The 21,062-nt window shown below is 40.9% G+C and overlaps 1 protein-coding gene across 2 annotated transcripts in view; it reads right to left on the reverse strand.

The window, feature by feature from the left end:
- The window catches only part of prex1 (phosphatidylinositol-3,4,5-trisphosphate-dependent Rac exchange factor 1), an 85,627-nt gene that overhangs the window by 30,283 nt on the left and 34,282 nt on the right, over positions 1 to 21,062 (reverse strand). For both annotated transcript variants that reach the window (XM_034591677.1, XM_034591678.1), the window contains exons 9-16: positions 18,132 to 18,281; positions 14,668 to 14,815; positions 10,641 to 10,741; positions 9,035 to 9,138; positions 8,364 to 8,413; positions 6,166 to 6,241; positions 5,142 to 5,214; positions 1,514 to 1,659 (exon numbers count right to left, since the gene is read on the reverse strand). In XM_034591677.1, coding sequence (XP_034447568.1) covers positions 1,514 to 1,659; positions 5,142 to 5,214; positions 6,166 to 6,241; positions 8,364 to 8,413; positions 9,035 to 9,138; positions 10,641 to 10,741; positions 14,668 to 14,815; positions 18,132 to 18,281 — 848 coding nt within the window. The remainder of the gene's footprint in view (positions 1 to 1,513; positions 1,660 to 5,141; positions 5,215 to 6,165; positions 6,242 to 8,363; positions 8,414 to 9,034; positions 9,139 to 10,640; positions 10,742 to 14,667; positions 14,816 to 18,131; positions 18,282 to 21,062) is intronic.

Here is a 21,062-nt window from a genome sequence, read left to right on the forward strand (position 1 = left end):
AAATAATTGTCATGATGCACATATTCTACAGTCATAAACATTTGATCTGGCTCTGATCCTGTTTTTGCACACGGTAGAAATATGTAGTCATTACATAATTTGTTCATTTGCTGCAGTGACTCTGCTTTATTATCATGTTAAAAAGTTGATGTATGCCACTCTCTCCGGGTGGTCTTGGCTTTTTAAGTCCTGCACATTTGCAATGTGTGATTTTCATCGCATGTCAGGTGTCTCGCCTCTGATGATGTTCTCTGCTTCCCACATTGTATTCCCCAGTGGGGCGAGGCTTAGTAAAACGCTGTCATCGCCAAGCACATTAGCCGGCTTCCATTAGGTAAAGCTGCTGGGGCCATCTTCCTGCTGCACGGCCCTGATAAGATGGGGATCTCGGCCGTTACATCAGAGGAGATGGCTGCGGTAAATAAAGAGTTCCTACACTTCACTTCAGTAATGGCCAGGAGGGCGGATTAGTTCTGCTAATCAAGGGAAAAAAGCCCTTTCCACTTCTTGTGGAAATCCAGATAGCGTGGCTTCTTCCCGCTCTGACATAAAACAAGGATGCTGCTGATGCTGCTAGGTTTCCCTAATGATAACAGTCTTCACTAAACAGTTCACTTTCCAATTAAGTCTCTGGAAAATACCATCCATCTTTAAAAAAAAAAAAAAGAATGAATGTTAAGTATATCATCTCCTTCTATCTGTTGTCAGTAGCAGCACAACAGGGACTTCATCCCAGCCAGTGAAGTTGAACATATTTCCATGAGACAAATCTCATTACAATGCGGATTGAGCACATGCAGCAAATTCAGGTCTTTATTGTCATCAAAGTAGCCTCGAGTCCCGAGAGGGGGAGGACTGATTCTTTATAGTGATGCTAATTATGTCTACCAGTGAGATGACAACGAGGAACATACAAACACACACATGAGTGAAGGATATTATTGATGCCAGTATGTCAGCTTAATTAGCTATATAATACATTCCTGTTCTATTTTAAGGATGTACATACAGAGTATGCTATATGTTATATTACTGTACATGTCAGGTATATACAGGTACAGTCTGAACACATGCCCATTTAAATGTTATATATAAATATATATATATAAACTTTTCCTGCATTGTGTGCATCCATCCGCATTAAGCCATTGTGTCATATGTCATATTGAGGCTACATCCAAACTACTACATTTTTGTGTGAAAAATATATTTTCAAACTAAAAATATCTCTGTTCACATGAGCATTTTGGCTCAGCATCAGTTTGAATCCCCGTCCATACGAACAAGCATTAAAACGCATATCACATGACCACTAGCGTACACTGGTAATACATTTGCATTCTCTTGATTATTCTAAGAGTTTTATGTAAGGGAAACAAAAGCTATAGTGTGAGTCTGGCACTTTGGACAGAATTCTGAAATCAGGATCGATGTATCCATGTACAGTATAAATGTATGTGAGAGAATGTGGAAATGTGTGTGTCTGTGTGTGAGTGCATGTGCTCCAGCTCACCACCAGAGACTTGGCCAAGATGTTTTCGATGAGTTTAAAGTCATTGCGCTGGAGCTGCTTGCTCTTGCTGCTGGTTCCCTCCGTCTCCTCATCCGCATAGAAACGGAAGAACTGGGACTCGTCTTTGAACTCACTCTTTTCCAAGACTGGAAAAGAAAACACACACACACAGAGAGAGAGCATGTAATCAGAAAGCCACTGCAGAAAGGAGCAATGTGACAAACAGCAATTAGGTCACATCTCAGTCTTTCCAGTTAAAGGTTGATGATAAAAAGGTGAAGTGGTGCTACAGTTACCATCATACATGTAAATGCTCATTTGTCCATTACATGTCAAAGCAAATGTGCTGATTCTGTGGAGATACGTGTATTTGCACGAGCAGAAAGCAAAAGAAGCTGCCACTTTACGCGTGGACACAAACAAGATAACAGTTAATTAGCTCATTAGCTAATGATGCTAGAAGAAACATCTGCAGTCAAACCACACCTGGGTCGTATCCAGCACACGCCCGGGTTAGTAAGAACCTCTGGAGATGTGTGTGAGTGTGTGTGAAGCCCTCTGTTGGGCTGAGCCTTACTCTAACACATGGGGCACTTCAAACAGGTCAGGAGCACATTATGGAGGCTTCTCTTCTCACATCGGTTTTGGAGCCTGAGCGAAAATGCCACAGAGCAATCCTACTACACTACGGTTTATTTCTTATGCTTCTCTCAGCCACTGACGTCAGGCCATAAATTACAGTACGTGACCCTTTATTCCTTTGAACACCTATTTTCTTAAGTGAGGTCCAACAAATTGAACCTTCATTTTGTTGGTTTCTTTGGAACACTGAATTAAAGGCAGTCGTAAACATGCTGCTCTTTGTTTGAATTGTAAATTCCAGTCCAGTCCTTTTTCCACTGGTCAAAAAACCAACTAACGCCAACGAAAATCGGGCTTTTGTCTGCAAAGGGAGTAAAGTATCCGTAAAATAACAGGACGCCCACCACGGCGCAATATATGCTTTAACAGCTGGCACTGACATCACCTCGCCCCAATTTTTTGATGTTCACATCTGGACTAAAGCCACGATGCGGGTGAATTATTTTATTTTGTTGAGCAGAATTGAGAAAACATTTTGTTTGCCAGTAGTAAAAATCTGTCTCAAAGCTCCAACAAACATCCACAGACCTTCAACCAAGGATATTTCCTAATCTTACAAGTGTGTGTGTATGACTCTGACTGGGGCTAGTAGAGGCAGTGCTGAATACCAAAGGTGCCCAGGTGTTCAGATATTTGGAGAGCATCTGGCACCGTCAGATGAACAAAAGCCTTAACAAACTAATTACACGTACGCCACACCCACCCACACTGGCCTCGTGCCAACTCAAACGTGAGTTATTTCCCTCTGAGTCACAGAGGCTGTGGCCACATAACACATTAACTGGAGGGTGTGCAGCTCCGGAAACTACGTCTTAACCTTATAATATGCACAAAGTCTCTCTCACACACACACACACACACACACACACACACACACACACACACACACACACACACACACACACACACACACACACACACACACACACACACACACACACACACACACACACACACACAATGATCTAAATGTTAAGAGCAGTTGACCATATTCAAGTGACACTAAAAATGTGTTGAGACTCATTTTGTTCATACACTTGATTGTATTTTTAACCACAAGCACTGTATATATTATACAATCTGACATATTGGCAGTGGTGGCAGAAGGGCACATTTTACTTAAGTGACAGTACAAATAAACAGACAAAAATGTACTCAAGTAAAAGTAAAAGTACCACATAAGCTTTTCTACTTGAGTTAATTTCTTGCTTTTAAATATACTTAAACTATTAAATGTGAAAGTACTTGACAATTTGGCTCAGGAGTGGAAAGTATCGCTGTATCTTGTGAAGGTGTTTCTGTACATTGAGCCGCCTGAAGGGCAAAACGCAACAGGTGTTCCCGACAGACATGTAGATGAATGATTTCAGCAGTTAAGGGCGGATGAAAGACAAATTAACTGTGTTGTCTGTTAGCAGTGAGGAGCCAGACAGTAAAAAAGAGAAGAGAGAGAGAGAGAGAGAGAGAGAGAGAGAGAGAGAGAGAGAGAGAGAGATGACTAGTTAAAGAGGAACCAGGTGACAGAGCAGCAGATGTGCCGGGTAAGGACTACAGTGAGTGACGTGAGGAGAGGTCAGGTGAGGTGTAAGCAGACAGGCTGCAAAGAGAAAGGTTGTGACCCTGAAGAAGGGCGGAGGACAGGGAGAGATAAAAGAGAACAGGTCAGTCCTTCCAACAGATGGTAGAAGGAGGGAGGTGTGTGTGTGAGTGAGTGGCAATGAGGCAAGTGAAAAAGTGAGAAAGCCATTCTGTGACTGTGGAGCGGATTTATGTGTTCAAATGAGAGTAAAGTCTCTTTTCCATTGGCCAAAAAACCTTTAAACAACCACTAACATCTGGCTTTTGTCTGCAATGGGAATGGATACAATCAGCATTCACTCAGGGTTCAAAGGACTGAAGTAGACACAGGTTTTAATCGGCGTCGGCTCTGATTGACAGAGATGGCAAAGTGACACCAAAGTGAGTGCGCTAATTTGGCAAGGCGATGGGTGAGAGAGCAACCCATTTTTCACAAACTGCACTACTGGCTATTAGCGGGTTTAGCAGCATCTATAAAACGTGTCTATACCAGCTAATTTTGGAGTTACAGAGGTATGATAGATAAACCTATATGTTTGACACAGGAGCATTTATATAATTTATCTGTCAGAGAATCAGAGAACTACGACCTTCATCTTAGATTTCAGTTGTTTTGCATAGTGCATAAGACAGCGTCAATCTTCAGTTATCCAACACCAACTACTCCTTACAACTGGTTCTCACTTCACACATAACTTGGCCATTGAAGATGATTAATTCAATTTTAGGCCTGAACCAGTCTGGGTTCGGTCGGGGCAGTAGTGGTAAAACAATATTTAATATAATAACAAGTGAGTAAACCACCATAAAAAGGTGTGTAAATGCTATTTTGTATTGAAAAGGTATGTAAACAGTGTTTACCCCCCACTACAGCCCGGTCACGGTTCAGCGGACTGACCCAGACGGCTGTGTAGCAAAGCCAAATAGATCTGGTTAGGGTACACTGCTAATGCTGTTTACGTTCAACATGCTGGGCTCGAACCAAAGCCGCTCCACTGCAACGTGGTCAGTGAGGTTACCAACTTGGCTAGACTGGATGTGCTAATTTACAATGCTCCTTTTTTAGTGTCTGACATCATAACGTAGGAGAGGCTAATGTTTTTGTGGTGGAGAAAGAGTGACTGTGGGACCAGTGAAGGACAACATGCATTTCAAGGTAATGAGCAGCACAGAAAAGAGGGTGAATGGGTCAAGAGGGAGAGTGAACACATCACAGCAGGATTAATGACATTTAAATTGTTGTGGCAAAGACAAACTGTAAATAAGAAAAACATCACTGCACCATGTATTTATCAAGTCCTCAAACTAAACTGAAGTAAAAACCTCTGCTGTGTGAGTGTGTGTGTGTGTGTGTGTGTGTGTTTATCCATCCTCCATGTATGCATGTGTGAGAGAGAATTGAACTGACCGTGGTGCATGAAGCCATTGTTGCAGAGCCCCACGCCCAGCGTCACAGCGTCCTCTCGGGTCGAGCAGTCTCCCTGGGAAACCAAATCAATGACGCACACAGTCGGTCAGTTCCGATGCCTGTTTACACCTTCTCATACTCAGCAGGCCACAGCACAGCTGGGTCGACTTGTTTGTGTATTTGCTGGTGTGAAGATGGTGATTTGTGACGCAGCATGTGTTAATAAATATGTGTTGAAAAAAAGGACATTGAGAGATTAGAAGACTGGTTCTAAATGTTTAAAATCGATTTGAGTAAATTATACATTCAAATGGGAGCTACTGTATTACTGCAAGCTTTCCCTTTATTGCACCTAAAAAAGAAAGATAGCACAGCGGAAAATATGCACAATTTAAATTTCTTAAAGGAGACGTATTATGCTTTTTCTATCTTCTTTCCTCTAGTGTGTTATTTCTTTGTGTGTATAAAAGTTTTACAAAATTTCAGACAGAGGCTGAAAAGAGGAGCGGCAGCAGTGGACAGTATGAGGCAAGTAATGTATTTTCTGGACATTTGAGCATCTAAACCTGTTTAAGTAACCCAATTTTAAATTGACTGAATATGGCCATAAAATGTATAAATTCAAATAATTTCCAATCTGTTATAATTAATTAATTATGACTACTACTACTTACTCCTTTTGTAGGAAACTCAAATGTGCAGTTGCAACAGTCCTCAACTGCGCTCTTAAAACTCAGTGAACAGAAATGTTTTTGCAAAAAAATGTGACAAACCCATTGATTATTTAATGCATTTAACAATATTTTGATAAACTCGTGATTCGCTAGTTTCGCTTACATTGAATGGTCGGCAAAATACTCAGAAATGTACTTCTTTAGACATAAAGCGTGCAGTGAATAGGTACTGTACCATTACACTCAATAAGACTCAATACTACAAAAAGACACTTAGTTGTAGTGATGACAATTGTTTAGTATTCTGTGTTGTTTGGATAAAGTGGAAGTATAAGAGAGACAGATTTTACCTGTGAGAGAAGCCAGTCCACCAGTTTGCTCGCAGGCACCACAGATTTAAAGGTTTTCAGATGGTGGTCTCTGTCCCTAGAGAAGCAAAAACAGAGTTTTACAAAATAAACTTTCACATTACAATACAGACGGCATGAAAAAAGAACACACTTCACAGTCAGCAGCTTTATATCAATCAATCAATCAATACAATTTTATTTCTATAACCAATATTCACATATAACAATTTGTCTGATAGGGCTTATATGCAAGTTATAACAACAACTATTTGTGGTTCACACCCTTAAGACCCTACACTATCTGTTACGTTGAATTTACACATAAAACTGAAGTAACAGATAAAAGAGAACATTGTCTCTACTTAGAGTTAGAGAAAACCATAAACAACATAACATGTCATAATTCATATGTTTTTGGTACAGCACAGTTTTTCTGCAGGTTTTTTTAAATCCTGCAGAATCCACAGCAACAACACTGTACACTCTCACACAGACAATCCACAGTTGATCGGCTCGTTCAACATGCAAACAGGAAACACAACAGAGGATGTGCGGTTGCTTGTGTGTCTCAGTGGGTGTATGACATCCGATAAAACGGAACAGAATCTTCTATTTGCTTGAACGTCTCAGTATTGTGAGTAAATCATGGGCCGTATCTGGACCACCCATAATTCTAAACAGCCACTTTTAGAACAAAATCCTCATTCACTGTCAGTCTGACAGAACAAACAATGCATTAAAAAACACATGACAAACTACCGCCGCACATCATTTATAGTCTGTATCAGCATCAGTTTCTCCTGAATGTCATATGTGGCATTCTCAATATTGATTATATATGGTTAATATCTATTATATCATATTATTAATATATGATTTTTAATGTTATTAAAGCGGCTGCCACTCAACAAAGTTTAGTAAAACAGAGGCATTTGATTATTTAAGATTCATAAAATGCAGCACATCCATCACTTTAATGTTATAATTAATGGATGCTACTTACAATGCCAATTTAGTGATGAATATAAAAAGCCAGGCTGTATTACATAATATCAGAATAGCAGGCAGAGGGATTGCCTTTGTATGTTAATAGGATTTGTCCCCTGACTAAAAGCTCTTTGTTTGCACCGATGGCGAACCCCGGGCACTTCAATCAGCGGGTGAGCGATGGAGGGACAGATAGAGCGGTGGGGGACATGAAGAGGGGAGGGGCTGCAGAGGACAGAGACAGTGTGTGTGTGTTTGAGGCAGAGTAAGAGGGGGACAATGTGTGTTTCCTGTGCTTCTGTAAAGATCTGTACTTCAATTCTGACTTAAACCGTCCAATGGAAAACATTTGTGCAGTGAAATCACTGCAATCACTGTGAAAAGTTTTAACCATTATTTGCCTCCGCCAAGGAGGTTCTGTTGTCATCACTACTGGAACTTGGTGGAAGGATGCTGTATTGGTCAGGGAAGAACCCATTGAAATTTGGTGGGGATCCAGTTTTTTTCACGGTCTTTAACATTGTGAGAAAGGGCTTTATTTGGTGCAGCTTCATTGAATTTAAGGCGACTGTTGGACTTGGTGGAGGTATGTAGTTAAAATAAGTTTAATTTTATTGTTAGTTTAAAGGAACAAATAAGGGCTGCTGGAGTGCTACGTTTGTAGGGGCTCCTGATGGGGATTTATGTGTACGTGTTTATCACTGTAGTGTTTATATTTCTCAGCACGTGAACTGCATATGTACGCAAGAAAGTCAAAGAAGGTCTGTGTGTATTTATGTTTATGAAAGCGGGAGAGAGCTTGAACAACAAATAAAAAGTGACTGATGGGGTTTTAAAAAATGTTACAGCATTATTTGGTCTAAGTCATGTAAATATAAAGTAGTTAATTTATGAATATCCAACAAACCCACAACACTGTAGAGATTAAAAAAAAAAAACCTTCATAAACCTTAAAGACAAACCTCCAGTCATAAAAACTCGTCGTATCCTAGCTGAACTGAATCCTGAACACATCGACCCGTAGCCGCTCGAACACAGCACGGTGTCCGAGTTGGAGGGGAAAGAGGTTTGATTGGTTTGTCATCCTTGGCAGCACTACTGTTTGTTCAGTCATTACAGAAAAGGTGAAGTGAACCCTTCATGAATATGCATCATCGCACCTGGATCGTAGGGACATTAGCATATGAGGAGGGAGGAGGGCAGGTACTTACTTGATGACAGACGTGTGGAGGCTGTGAAGGCGGCAGTACAGCCTGACGCCCTAAAACCAGAGGGAAAGAAATGAGCCGCTGAGTCAGAGAAGATACACGCCTTAAGTAAACAAGTACAAGCATGGCCCCAGGACAAGAGATTTCATTTCTTGAAACGGGGACTGAGAACAGATGCAAGCCGACGCAACCAACTTATATTTATTATTAACCTTTGTGCCATTTTGGGGAATTAAGTTTTTGATTAAATTTTCTTTGAGGAGGGATTTAGTTCCTCCAGGGATTGTATTTGAATATGTGCATAAACCGTCAAATGATTTGCATAAATTATTAAAGAGCACTCACTGAGGTGTATGCTTATGTGGACTTACAATACAAATTTACATGATGAACAAATGCTAGTAGGAAACCGTGCCAATTTGTTTTTGAATATCCATTGAAAATATGCACTGTCAGCACAGTTGTGTTGGTAAAGTCATAACCATCATCAAGTCTTTAGGTAAAAGTCTTTGAATATAACTCACACCTCAATACGTGACACAAATGTGACATTTTCAACCCAGCATTTGTATTCACTATATTATTTATATAATATTTTTCCTTACTTCCTCGTTTATTTTCTACACGTCATTTCAAACACCAGTGAGGATATCCAGGAGCAGAATGACAGTTACCTTAGACATGATGTCCTCCATCTCACTGCGCGCCTTGTAGGTGCCGTCGTCGTAGCGGAAGCGGTACAACACCTGCTCGTTCTTGAACTGGTGCTTGTCCGACACTGAAATATCACCAGAGAGAGAAAGCGTCACCTCCGTTGGGCTCCAAAATATTTAGGGGATTAAGGGTTAATAATCCAAAAGGTGTGACTACAGAGTATCTGAGAAATGTACAATCGCTCACTTCTCTTTTTTTTCTCTACATATTTCCTTTCGAGATCACACACGCACATGCCACTGAAATTACTCAATATTTGTTTACGTCAGAGTTGAATCATACTTGTACTAAGTCAAATACATTTTGCAAAAGGGAGTGTAAGCTAAAAGTGCAATCACACAGGTATTTCATTTACTGAGGGTATTGGGGTAAGTAAGTGGCAACACTGCACATGTTATTATTGTTTGTGTTGAGCTGGCCATGACATTCAAATATGTAACACAGCAGACAACTGCCAATCCTCATTAAAAAAATCTCCAAACCAGCATTAATAAACCCAGAAACATCCACAACAAGTTTCCGTACTCATAATCAATCCAACATTGGTTATGAGTACGTAAATGGAAAAGGACCATTACACACACACACGCACGCTGAGTGAAACCTGCCAAACAGAGGCAGTTTGGTTCCACCACAACAAGTTGGCATGGGCTCAAACAAGCTAGTGTTTTTCTCAGTCTAGACTTAAAAAACCCTCGCAAAAACCCAAAAGACGCACCACGAAATCCGTTGCTGTAAATCGTCCAACGTGGAATTTGAAGTAGACGAGAACGATGGATGAAATTATGGGAGACATCAAAACTGCAAACATTGTGTCCACAAGTATGGACTGGTTTGTTTACAGGCTCAAACATGCACAGCTATTTGAACAAAGTTTGCATTTTGTACGATAAAATGCACGTGGTTGACCGTCTATCCTTGTCTCTTAACAGAACTACAGCACAAGTCAGTAGTGGTCGACTGACAGATTCAATTCCCCACTCTGTCACACAACTGCTCTGTCGCTGACAATTTCTTTTTCACTGACTAAGTGGTGATGCCTACTGTACACCTTGCCTGCAGGGCATGAGCCTCTCCAGTTTTCACACAAAGTCCCACTTTTATCCAACAGAGCCCTGCATGTCATCACTGAATCTGTGGCTGCAGGCTCCTGTGAGCGAGGATTTCGGGGGATTTTCCACAGGTATTAAGGAATATGAACGTTGGAGCTCAGCAAGGGGGAGCAGTGGGTATAAATGCTGACAGTGGTCTACACTTGCTATGTACAAGAGCCCCTTCAGTACGACTCTGGACAAGTGTATACATACATTATTTATAGCTGTTTGTGTATGCGTGTGCATGTGTGTCTCATTTCTCAAGAAGAAAGAACAAGCGAGGATGAGGTTACAAAACAAAGTTCGATCATAATAAAAACATGACAGGGGGAAATATAAAGAGCATCAAATATGAGGAAAGCCACACAAAGAATAGAGGATGACAGAGGTTTTAAGAAAAAGCAAGAGAAATACAGAGTATATGAAGGGGAGAGAGAGGTAGAGAGAAATAACAGGTTTCGTTTGGTCTCACCATGGTGGATGATACCATTTTCCAGCAAAGCTTGTCCCAGGTTGACCCCTTCGTCGGGTTTGCTGATCTCTCCGCTCTCTATCAGCCATGACACAAACTCACTGAGGGCACAAGACAAGGAAGCACATGATGAGGCGTGGTTTCTTAATGTGATCATCTATTCACTGTTTACATTTTTTATTTATTTCATTTTTTAAAGTAGTTGTTTTTGTTCATAATCATCAATCAAGGCGCACTTTCGAAAAACCTAAGACAATCAAATCATTTGTATTGTAAATATATTCAGTGAAAACAATGTACAATGGGAAAGTAAGGATTATTTTATATATACTATAATTAGGACACCACCTAAGGTTTGGGAACCACTTGACTAAATCACAATAAAGAATGAGCTGACAACCACAGCACAATACATGACTGACTGTGGCTATGATTTAGTTTGGTTTGGTTTGGTTTAGTTTAACTTACACAGCATTAATACAAAACAAGTGAAAGTGAAATGTAAAAAAATCTGTCTGGGGTGTAGTACAAACCAGTAACGGCGTATATGAAAACCACACCCAAGTATTCAACGAAGAAAATCATAAAAAGCATACAACTCGTCAATAAGGGTTATATATTAGTTTTAAAGAAAAGAAAAAACATATATAAGTAAAACTGAAAAAATACAGAGCAGGAAGAATAAAGAGGTCATTTTTATTGGAAATCAAATGTTTTAACAACAGAACATTGACTAAGTCTCTTATTACCCAAACAGCATGTTAATGCACTGTATTTATTTTTACATTATGAATATGAAGTTCCATTTGCTCACTTTCTCAATTTCTCCTTTCCTCTAAATAAGATGAATTTAGACTTGATATTTAAGAACGGCTTGTTTGTTTGAAACCACATAGAAAGATTGAGAAGATCATGATTTATTACTTTAATAAGCCTTGTCAGATCTCTACACACATAAAGCACAGATAATATGGGAATGCTGTTCCCAACAGAAGCGAGTATTGCTTGTATTGGATTTCTATGACACATGCATATAGTGTTTACATTACACGTTAAAGCAGAGACTGCTGGTTTCAGTAGGCTCAACTGACACAACCAGGGACGTTCATTCTGAAGCTGAGCTGACCTTTATGTACATATATGTGTTTAATGAACTACTTTGACCACAGTGACACACACACACACACACACACACACACACACACACACACACACACACACACACACACACACACACACACACACACACACACACACACACACACACACACACACACACACACACACACACACACACACACACACACAATATTCTGTGTATATCCATATCTGTAGCTACAAATATGCCTCACACAGACTTTGATTCATGGATCAACCGTCCAAATCCAAGCGCTGCGACAGTCTTTTCACAGTCAGTATGCACTGAACAAATGTTTGAAGGAGAAAATTACATTCTCCCCTTCTTCGTCTTTTATGCTGCAGAGCAAAATAAATTTCCCGGATAATAATGCAGTGAACTGGAGAGCTGGTGTGTGTGTGTGTGTCACTGCCTTTATGTGTGGATATGTCATAAAGTGGATGCATGAACGCATGTCTCTGAATACTTATGGTTCATAAATGTCAGGCATACAAGGTGCGTGCGCGTGCGTGCGCGTGCATGCGCGTGCATGCGTGCGTGTGTGTACAAGATAGAGAGGAAAAGACAAATTGACAAACACATCCTTAGCTGTAGAAGACAGAGCTAATGGATTGGTGGGGATGTCAGCTTGTTGATCACATTTCTGTCACTGAAGAATTGTTCATTAAACTGGCACCCTGTTACAGTGATCATAAACAGTATGAAGTACTACTATACTAATGTAGTAATCTTCATAATGCGCTGTTTAAAGACAAAAATCAACAAACTTTACTGCATCTACTTACAGACTATTACACAATATGTGCGCCATTCTACAGCAAACTGCAACTTTAAAGGGCCACTGGAGACTAAACTTCACCCAGACAACACAAAATGTTCTTTTTCCAAACACTTAATCTTGTGTTTTCTAAGATCTCATCGCTATTTATCTGAATTTGCTCCATTTCCTTTGTGTGTTGCATCGTGGGACGATGGTGTGCATCAACGGCGCACAGCGAAACTCATAGGCTGCTTTGAAATATCCCGTAGTATGGCATTGAGACAGAGCTAATGCATATTCCCAGAGAGGGCAAGCAAATATTTTTACAATGAAAAGCTATTGGAGCAGAAGCTAATGCTGCAATTGTGTCAGTTAACAGCTGAACCCAAATTCTATCTCTCCTCAGCACAAAAAGGTGAGGACAAAGCAATACAAGGAAATTGTTTGATCAATCATCACTCAAAATAGTGCTATTGATGCTAGACGTGCACTCGCATGACAAAAAAAGGAGCAATTATCCAATAAGAAAATGTAAAGTGTGTTAACACAGACCATTTTTCCATGTAGATGGAAGACAAATGATGGAATTATACTATCAAGGCGATGGGGTGCTGTCAAATTGGCAGGCGGTATCTGTGCTTAATGCAACGTGCACTCAAACTGTGCATGACACTAATTTCATCAGCAAGACAAATGCAGAGCTAATGTGGGTTGCACTCATCGGCAGGAAATGGCTGAGCGATAAAGTGAGAAAAATGGGAGATAGTGGGAAGCGAAAGTGGAAGGAGTGAAAGAGGCAGACAAACTAGACTGAGAGCACATGAATGAGGCAAAGAAAGGAGTCAGTGACATGTTGGCAAACACGGGAGTCGGAACCATCTGCTGCTGCCATGGCACTGACTCTGAACTTTGACCTACAAGTGAATGATGGGAGAAGAAACACTATATCCCTTTAAGGACAGTAATAATGAACTGTTCTTAATACAGTGTGTGTGTCTTCTGACAGGGAAGACACACACACACACACACACACACACACACACACACACACACACGCACGCACACACGCAGAATGTAATTCGATCTAATCAATTTAATTGGACACTGAGAACACCACATAGACGAGGACGGATCTCTTATCAACATTAGATTTTTGAGGAACTAATTAAAATCACTTCTTGGTGGTTTGGTTGATGTGACACTAGTCAACGTATCATCATTACCTTCGCCAAGAGGGTTATGTTTGTTTGTTGGTTGGTTGATTTGTTTGTTTGTCAGCAGGATTACACAAACACAACTGAACAGATTTCCATGACGCTCTGTGAAAGGATGGGACATGGGCCAAGACAGAACCCTTTTAAATTTGGCACAGATCAGGACAGAGTGGTTCCAAGAATTTTCTATCACTTTATTTAACATAGTGAGACATTTTGAGTAATTTCCCAGTTAATAAATAAATATTATAGGGATATCATATTTATGGGACTGATGTTCATTCTAGTAGTCATTTACCTGTTGGAAAAAGCTATCTAATATGCAAGATGTATTTAATAAATTAAAATATACGGAGAGGTCATGTCAGCGGTGTTAAACCCAATCACTTTTTACAGGACCAGTCAGCAGTCCCCATTACATTCCAGTTAATTTGTTGTTACCCCGAGGTGGTGCCAGACAGATTTGATTTAATTTAATTTAATTGATCTCACAAATGCTGTTGGGTATGTGGAGATACTGAGGGAAACTTAAGCAGGTCTCTCATCGAATATTCACTGCACTGAAACATCAGGGGGACAGAGAGACAAACAGCCTGTTGCAGAGCTTTAGTTAAAGGTCCTCTGGTAATGAGAGTATGGATGGCAGTGTGTATGTGTGGAGAAGATTGGCCCTTACTATAACTCATGAGGGCAGACTATGAGGGGGGTGGGGACTCATTACAGGCAAGAGGATGCAGGGATAAAACAGTTTAGGCATTTTGCCAGGACTCGGGGAAGCTGGATACCAGCTCTTTTGAAATCCCGCTGATCTTATGTAACAACAATTTGTAAAGATCCCCTTGTGAACAGCATAGCATTGCAGTCACATTCATGGAACCTGGGGAAACCAGACACTGCGGCGGCAAAGAAACTCACTTCCCCATGAAGCACTTGGGCACAATGCTGAGCTTCCTGCGTCGATCCTTTATCAGGTGCCTGCTCTTGCTCATCATCATGTGGTAGAGCTTCTCCCCCTTCTCTGCAATCATCACGTAGGCATCCCGCTCCATGCCCAGTTTGAGACCTGCAGATAACAGAGACAGACAAATCTGATTCAAGAGGATTTGCCATATTTTATGCACTTAACCCTCAACAGGGTGAGCATCTTTTGGGTTCGAGAGACAAAAGACAAGGGGAGGGAAATAAAGGAGTAAACAAAATCTCAGTCCATTAAAGTGGCTGTATCACAATGCCAAGAAAGATTGAGCTCACCCATAAAAGAACACTTATTTCAACTTCCTTTCTGTTGCTATCTACACATCTTAAACCCAAAAGCCAAAGGCTGTCATGGTGCTGTTAGAAGAGACAAACAGGCCTTTGCTTGGACGGCCTGGTTGTGTTCTGGTATTGTGCATATGGAATGAAGCCAGGATCACAGCATGGCTGCTGGGGTCTCCCACAATCCTCTGAAACAATCCCAGATGTTAATCTCCTCTAGACAAGTTGTCTTTAGAGTGAGTAAAGTTCAGGAGGGTATAGTTATCTTGATCTTGTTCCTGTGCTGTTTGGTGAACTGTTATTCCTCTGTGTTAAAGCTGAACATGTGAGGGCCTATTGTAAGGCCCTGCTGCCCAATAAACGCTCTCCAGGGAGCACACTGTTTGAGCTGCTTAACCTCGTTGCCGAGATTGATGAACTTCTGAATTGCACCATGACACTTTCTGACTCGGGCAACTCAACTCTGCTGCACTGTGACTCCCAAAGCTGCTTAACTGGGCCGAGAGGCACATTAAGCTGCTACAATTGACTGTAAACTTTTCTCATTTACGAGCTATAGCGTGCTTAAAAAAGTACATCTCATATATCTGCAGCATCTGGGAACAATTAATTTATCGTTATATAGAAGGTAAAAAGGTTGAGTGGCAAATGTTTGGGCTGGGGGTCTGACCGACTGAGAGGGAGCAGGGTGGGACAAACAATGTGAAAAAAGTTAAATGGCCAACGCTGGAATCCAATTTTCCCATTGAGACGTTGGCGTTCCGCGCTGGCAGCCTGTGATGGAGGTGGGGTTTTATTTCATTTGACAGCAGCTGGAGTACACTTAAACAATGAGTGTCATTGAACAACAGACGGGGCCTGTCCGGCTCCGAGGCCCCTCAGCTTCTGCTCCAGCTGTCAGAGTTTGTCTTGAGCTGCTCCTCGTCTTCCTGCCTGCGCTCGCTCACTGGCATGAGCTAATGGCCCAATGCATTATCTGACCCACCCACGCATTTTCCCTGCACTTCCATGAAAACAATGATCAGACGGAACACCTCCAGCTGGCAGTTGCTGAACAATCAAAGCCTATTGAGGCGAGACAGCATGTATGAGACAGGGAAGAACAACAGCATTACATGGAAAAGGTCAAAGCAATAATTCATGAAGGAGGGAGGAGGTAAAAAAAAAAAATGTTACCAGGATTTATTGCATTCAAACATCATAATGTAGCTGTCTAGACTGGAGTAGAGAGGCTGAGAGAGAAGGAAGCACAGAGCAAACTGGTGAGCGAGTAATAGAAAGTGAGAGTGTGGGGAAATTGGGCACTGTGACTGATCTGGCATCTGTTAGCCTCAGGTCGATTTCCGCCAGGTTGAAACTTAACACCGCAAGCTGTAGTGCACTCCTTCATACTTACTTGTACTCTGAAACCCTTTCATCGATGGATCTGATGCTGGTGAGCCCGAAGGCTGCTGTCCAATACTTACTTAAACAAGATCCAAATCAGTATGGCTAATTTACAACACTACAACATGTTCTACTTGATGGGTGTAAACCACAAAAAGTGCTAAGCTAAACCAATTAGCACATGGGAATAATCAGCCCAAATCATTTTCAATAGAGTTTTGATCTGAAGCCATCAAAGCTATCAGGTGACCTGTTGTGCACCGCCACCAAATCTGGTTAAAGCCTCTCACACCATTTAATGCACAGGACGTTACAAAGACAGATGGCCGGTGCTGAACAGGTGGGGACAGATTTGAAGGCAAAAGAGGGAAGTCGCACGGTGCCGGGAAAACAATTTTGGGAGCAACAAGAATATCCGTTTGCATTACTAATCTTACACTAGTGGTGCTCAGGCTTTTATTCACCATCAGTGCTTTTAAAGTAAATCTCTGAGTGGACTCTTGGATGAGACTTGAACTTTTGATCTCCCGCACATTAAAAACTAAAAGACGTTCCACATTCTGCAAAACACACTGGAATGGATACAGCTTTGTTTAATGTCGGTGACAGTAACTCTTGTTAGAGTAAAAATAGATGCAGATTAATTAAAGGTGTCTTATGCAACTGCACTTCACTTGCTCTGGCATTTCTATTTTAGGCGTGAGACCAAGGTGCTGTTTTTAGCGCATCTGCTGTTTGTGAATGAGACATTTGATTTACTTGCCACCCAGAGCTTTAATCAGTCAAAATACCGCCACTGCACTGATTCCTTGAAAGTCAAGAGCAGATAGCAGCCTCTGCTCGGTGCACGGGTCATCCAGGCCAACTGTGAACGTCGTGTCACCTAAGCCTCTATTTACAAAACAAAAGCAGGCAGCTCGTTCAAGGTGGGACATAACCGTAGGGCACAAACACTGTATCCAGGTCAGAAGCACGAGGTCATTACTGTGTGCCAGCTGAGGGAGGGCTGATGGTTTGTGAATCTAAGGTGGCACCAACATGCAGGGCAACATACAACGAGTTCAAGAGAAGGAAACACAGCACATCAGCATGACTGCAAGGAATGAAAAGACCAAAACCAGCAGGATAGGGAAGGATGGAAGGACATTTAAGTATCATGTGAAGCTGAAACAATGAAGACAAAATAAAATATGAAGATCTTGGAGCTCAACAAATCAAACAGAGTCAGCAGGGGGAGAAGAGTGGGAGCCTCCTCTATATTTCACATGTCTACAATCTGCATCGTTCATCTGTTGTAAAGTACATGCGTATTGTAAAGGGCCCGATAAAATTCAGTGCTGAATTTAGTGAGATTTGGACACGAGATACATTCAATATTGATAAAGTTTTAATAAACTGGCAACTGTTGCTCTGTAGCAGCGGCTGCTGGGACTTGTCAACGTAAGTGACGCTGTCAATCACGACAACGGGGGCGTTCACGACAACAGCAAGGACAAATGATTCTCTTTAATTGTTGCGGCTCAATTACTGAAGGTCACTTCTGCTGTTTTACCAAGAAAAGCCTCATTATTATTACCACAGCCCAAGCAAACAACTTTCCTTTTAAAACATGGTTGATGGGGAAATATGGGGGAGTTCTGCGGGCGGGAAACTCAAGTATAAAGAAATCGTCTCTGGTTTTCTGCTTTAAGTTCCATTAAGCCGTAAAATGGCCTTTAAAAAGAAATGTTACTCACTCTCTCTCTGCTCCCGTTCCCTCAAAATGGCATCCAGCCACTTCTGCTTGTCCTCGGCATTTTTGGCCATGCAGACAAACCACTTGTTTTTCGCAGTGTTGTGGATTTTCCAGCCGTTCGTCACTGTGTAGTTGTTGCTGTGGTAGTCCGCTGCAAGGTAAAAAAAAAAAAAAAAAGAAAGAATGAATGAAGCAATTAATTTTTTAAATGGGTGAGAGGTCATAATGAATAATATTAAAAGACTTAATTATGGAGCAGAGTGAGCTATTATTCTTTTTAGTCTTCTAATGGTCTTTAGGGTTTAGGGTTATACTTGAAACTAATCATCTTATTAAAATAAAAAAATAAAATAACTATGATATAAATTATAATAAATAACTGCTTTTTGTTTTTGGTGTTCTCACGCTGCAACTAAAATCACAGACGATAAACACTGACCCCAGTGGTAAATATAGGGAGTGAAAATGAGCGTAATTAAATCATAAAGATGTTGTGCAATTTGACATTCATATTTTCTCTTGTGTGCATTTACCACTCAAGCAATGATTGACAACATCATTAAAAAGATAAACACAATGCACCTCGAGAGCAATAAAAAAAACATCTTTCCACTGACTCAACGAAATCTCCCCTCGCACCCCTTTCTAATTATATATCCATTTAGCTGCAGGTGAGCGGCCACTGAATAATGAATGACCGCTGGTAATGGGGTACATTAGTCTCATGCTCAAAGGTCATATAAATAGATCTGAGAATTCAGGCCCCACAGGGAGCTGCTCCCTCTGCTCTGGAAGAGAAGGGAACTGGGTTGGGACACGGATACTACAGAGTGTATTCTCTTTTTAGCCACTGGGACAGAAATTGGATTTTAGTAAGGACTTGCTGAGACTTGTAGGGTGGCATTTATCTGGGCAGAGAGCTGCTGGATGAGTCAGTGAAGAGGAGGACATTAAGAATTTTTGAAAATATAAACTACATTTACGATAATAATAATCAAACAATCATGTCAGCTTAGTTTTTTTCCCTTTCTTTATTCAAGAATTTGGTCATTCGGTTTAAGAGCAGGACTTACTGATTTCAATTCAGATTCTATAATGCTTTTACTCAAAAGCCTGTGCTTGCACTCAAATAACCCTGCTTGTGCATAGATTTCCTTGGATCTTTTTTGTGCAACAAGTCTTTCAAAATTCCCCGACCAACAGAATGCCAGGTGAGGTATTGAAATGGGAAATTCCCCCTCCCTCGTTGTGGGTAAGTTGGCTTTATGTCTTACGGGTGGTTACTTTAACTGGGTTTAAGTACTTCTACCTTCCTGTCAATCTGCTGGAAGGAAAACAACGAGGAGTCCAGCAGGTACCTGGTCAACATGGAGCAGCAAAATAAAGGATTTCAAGTGATTTTCTATACTTCATGAAAACACTGTTGCGAGCAACTATAAAAACAAAATAGCTGCCGCCCTGTTTCTTTTCCCCCTGTGTTGTATGGAAATAGTGCCAAAAGCAAAAACAACCAAAATGAGAGCGGTGGAATTTAATTAGACATCGCTACACCTGGCCTTCTATTGGTTGGGGAATTTTGACAGAATTGTTGCACAAGAAAATCCAAGTGCAGATGATAAAATCATCTTGGAGAAATCCAAGAGCAGACAGGGTTATAAGTGAAAGGATTACCAAATCTGAACGTGAAATCAATAAGTCCTGCTCAAGGACCAGACTCTTGAATATAGATATGAAGAAAAACATTTTAAGCGTATGATTTTAGGTTATAGCATATTTTTTATTGCTCTGGATTATTGAAACAACTTGAATATTTTATTTCTAGTTCCATGTACTCTCACATTTCACATCTGTTTTACTAGTTTACTAGTAATCAGGTTATCTGTGTTTAAAGTTCATGTGCGCATTTTCAAGGTGGCACCCCAGAGTTCCGTGAATATGGCATGTTTTTGTTTGTGGTTTTCCCTCGAGCAGCCTAAATATGACGCACCAAGAGGCAGAAAAAAAAGGCACGTGATCTTGCAAAAATATTCTGCCAGTGCAGAAGAGAGAGAAAAAAAAAGAGGAAACGTGCGAGAGAGAGGAAGATGTGTTTCTACACCAGCAGACAACAAGCCCTGCACGGGGGCTCGCACAAAAACCGCAACAGCAAAAATTTGCATTGTGTCGACGGTATCGCTACCAGTAATACGATAAGCAGCCCATCTCTTGCAAAATATTTCACCCAATACGAGATGTCAAGTGTATAACTGAGCTCTGGGTTGCTGTTGCACCTCTATAGCTGACATCAAAAGAACAAGAAGGTGCAAGCTACATCCTGTTTGAAAGTAGGTGCAAGTATGATACTCCACCCAAACTGTCAACAAGTACCTGATTCATATCCAACGAACAGTTACTAAACTGCAGAACTGTCATGAACTAAAGTGTGAAATGAAAAATGAGAACAGTTAGCAAATTGAAAGTCATAATTATTACTTTCACTGCACAATATACATTTCTATATTACCAAAAGCCCCTTTTCCACTAACACCCACCAACATCTGGCTTTTGTCTGCAATGGAAATTGATTAAATCTGCATCCACTCCAACTCTGATCAGCAGTGATGGAAACGAGAAACCAAGGTGAACATACTCATCGGGCAAGACAGCATGGCGAGAGAGCGCCTCAGTTTCCGCTGCATTTGTGACGTCGAACATAACACATTGGGGGGAAAAACAGAAAGGCAAACGCCTCTCCTTGCAATGGGAAAGGCGTTAAAGTGGCCTTTTTTAAAAGGGTTTACTCATGTTTAAAACCGCGTATACCTCCTAATTTTGGTGTAAAAAAGTTATAAGCTATTAAAGTGAATAAACCATCAGTTTGGGAAGTACAGCTGCATTACATCAGGAATGCATAATAATTTAAGCAAATGTCCCCGGAGAGTTGCATGAATGG

Source organism: Hippoglossus hippoglossus, chromosome 7 (genome assembly GCF_009819705.1).
Source record: "Hippoglossus hippoglossus isolate fHipHip1 chromosome 7, fHipHip1.pri, whole genome shotgun sequence".
Lineage (NCBI taxonomy): Eukaryota > Metazoa > Chordata > Actinopteri > Pleuronectiformes > Pleuronectidae > Hippoglossus > Hippoglossus hippoglossus.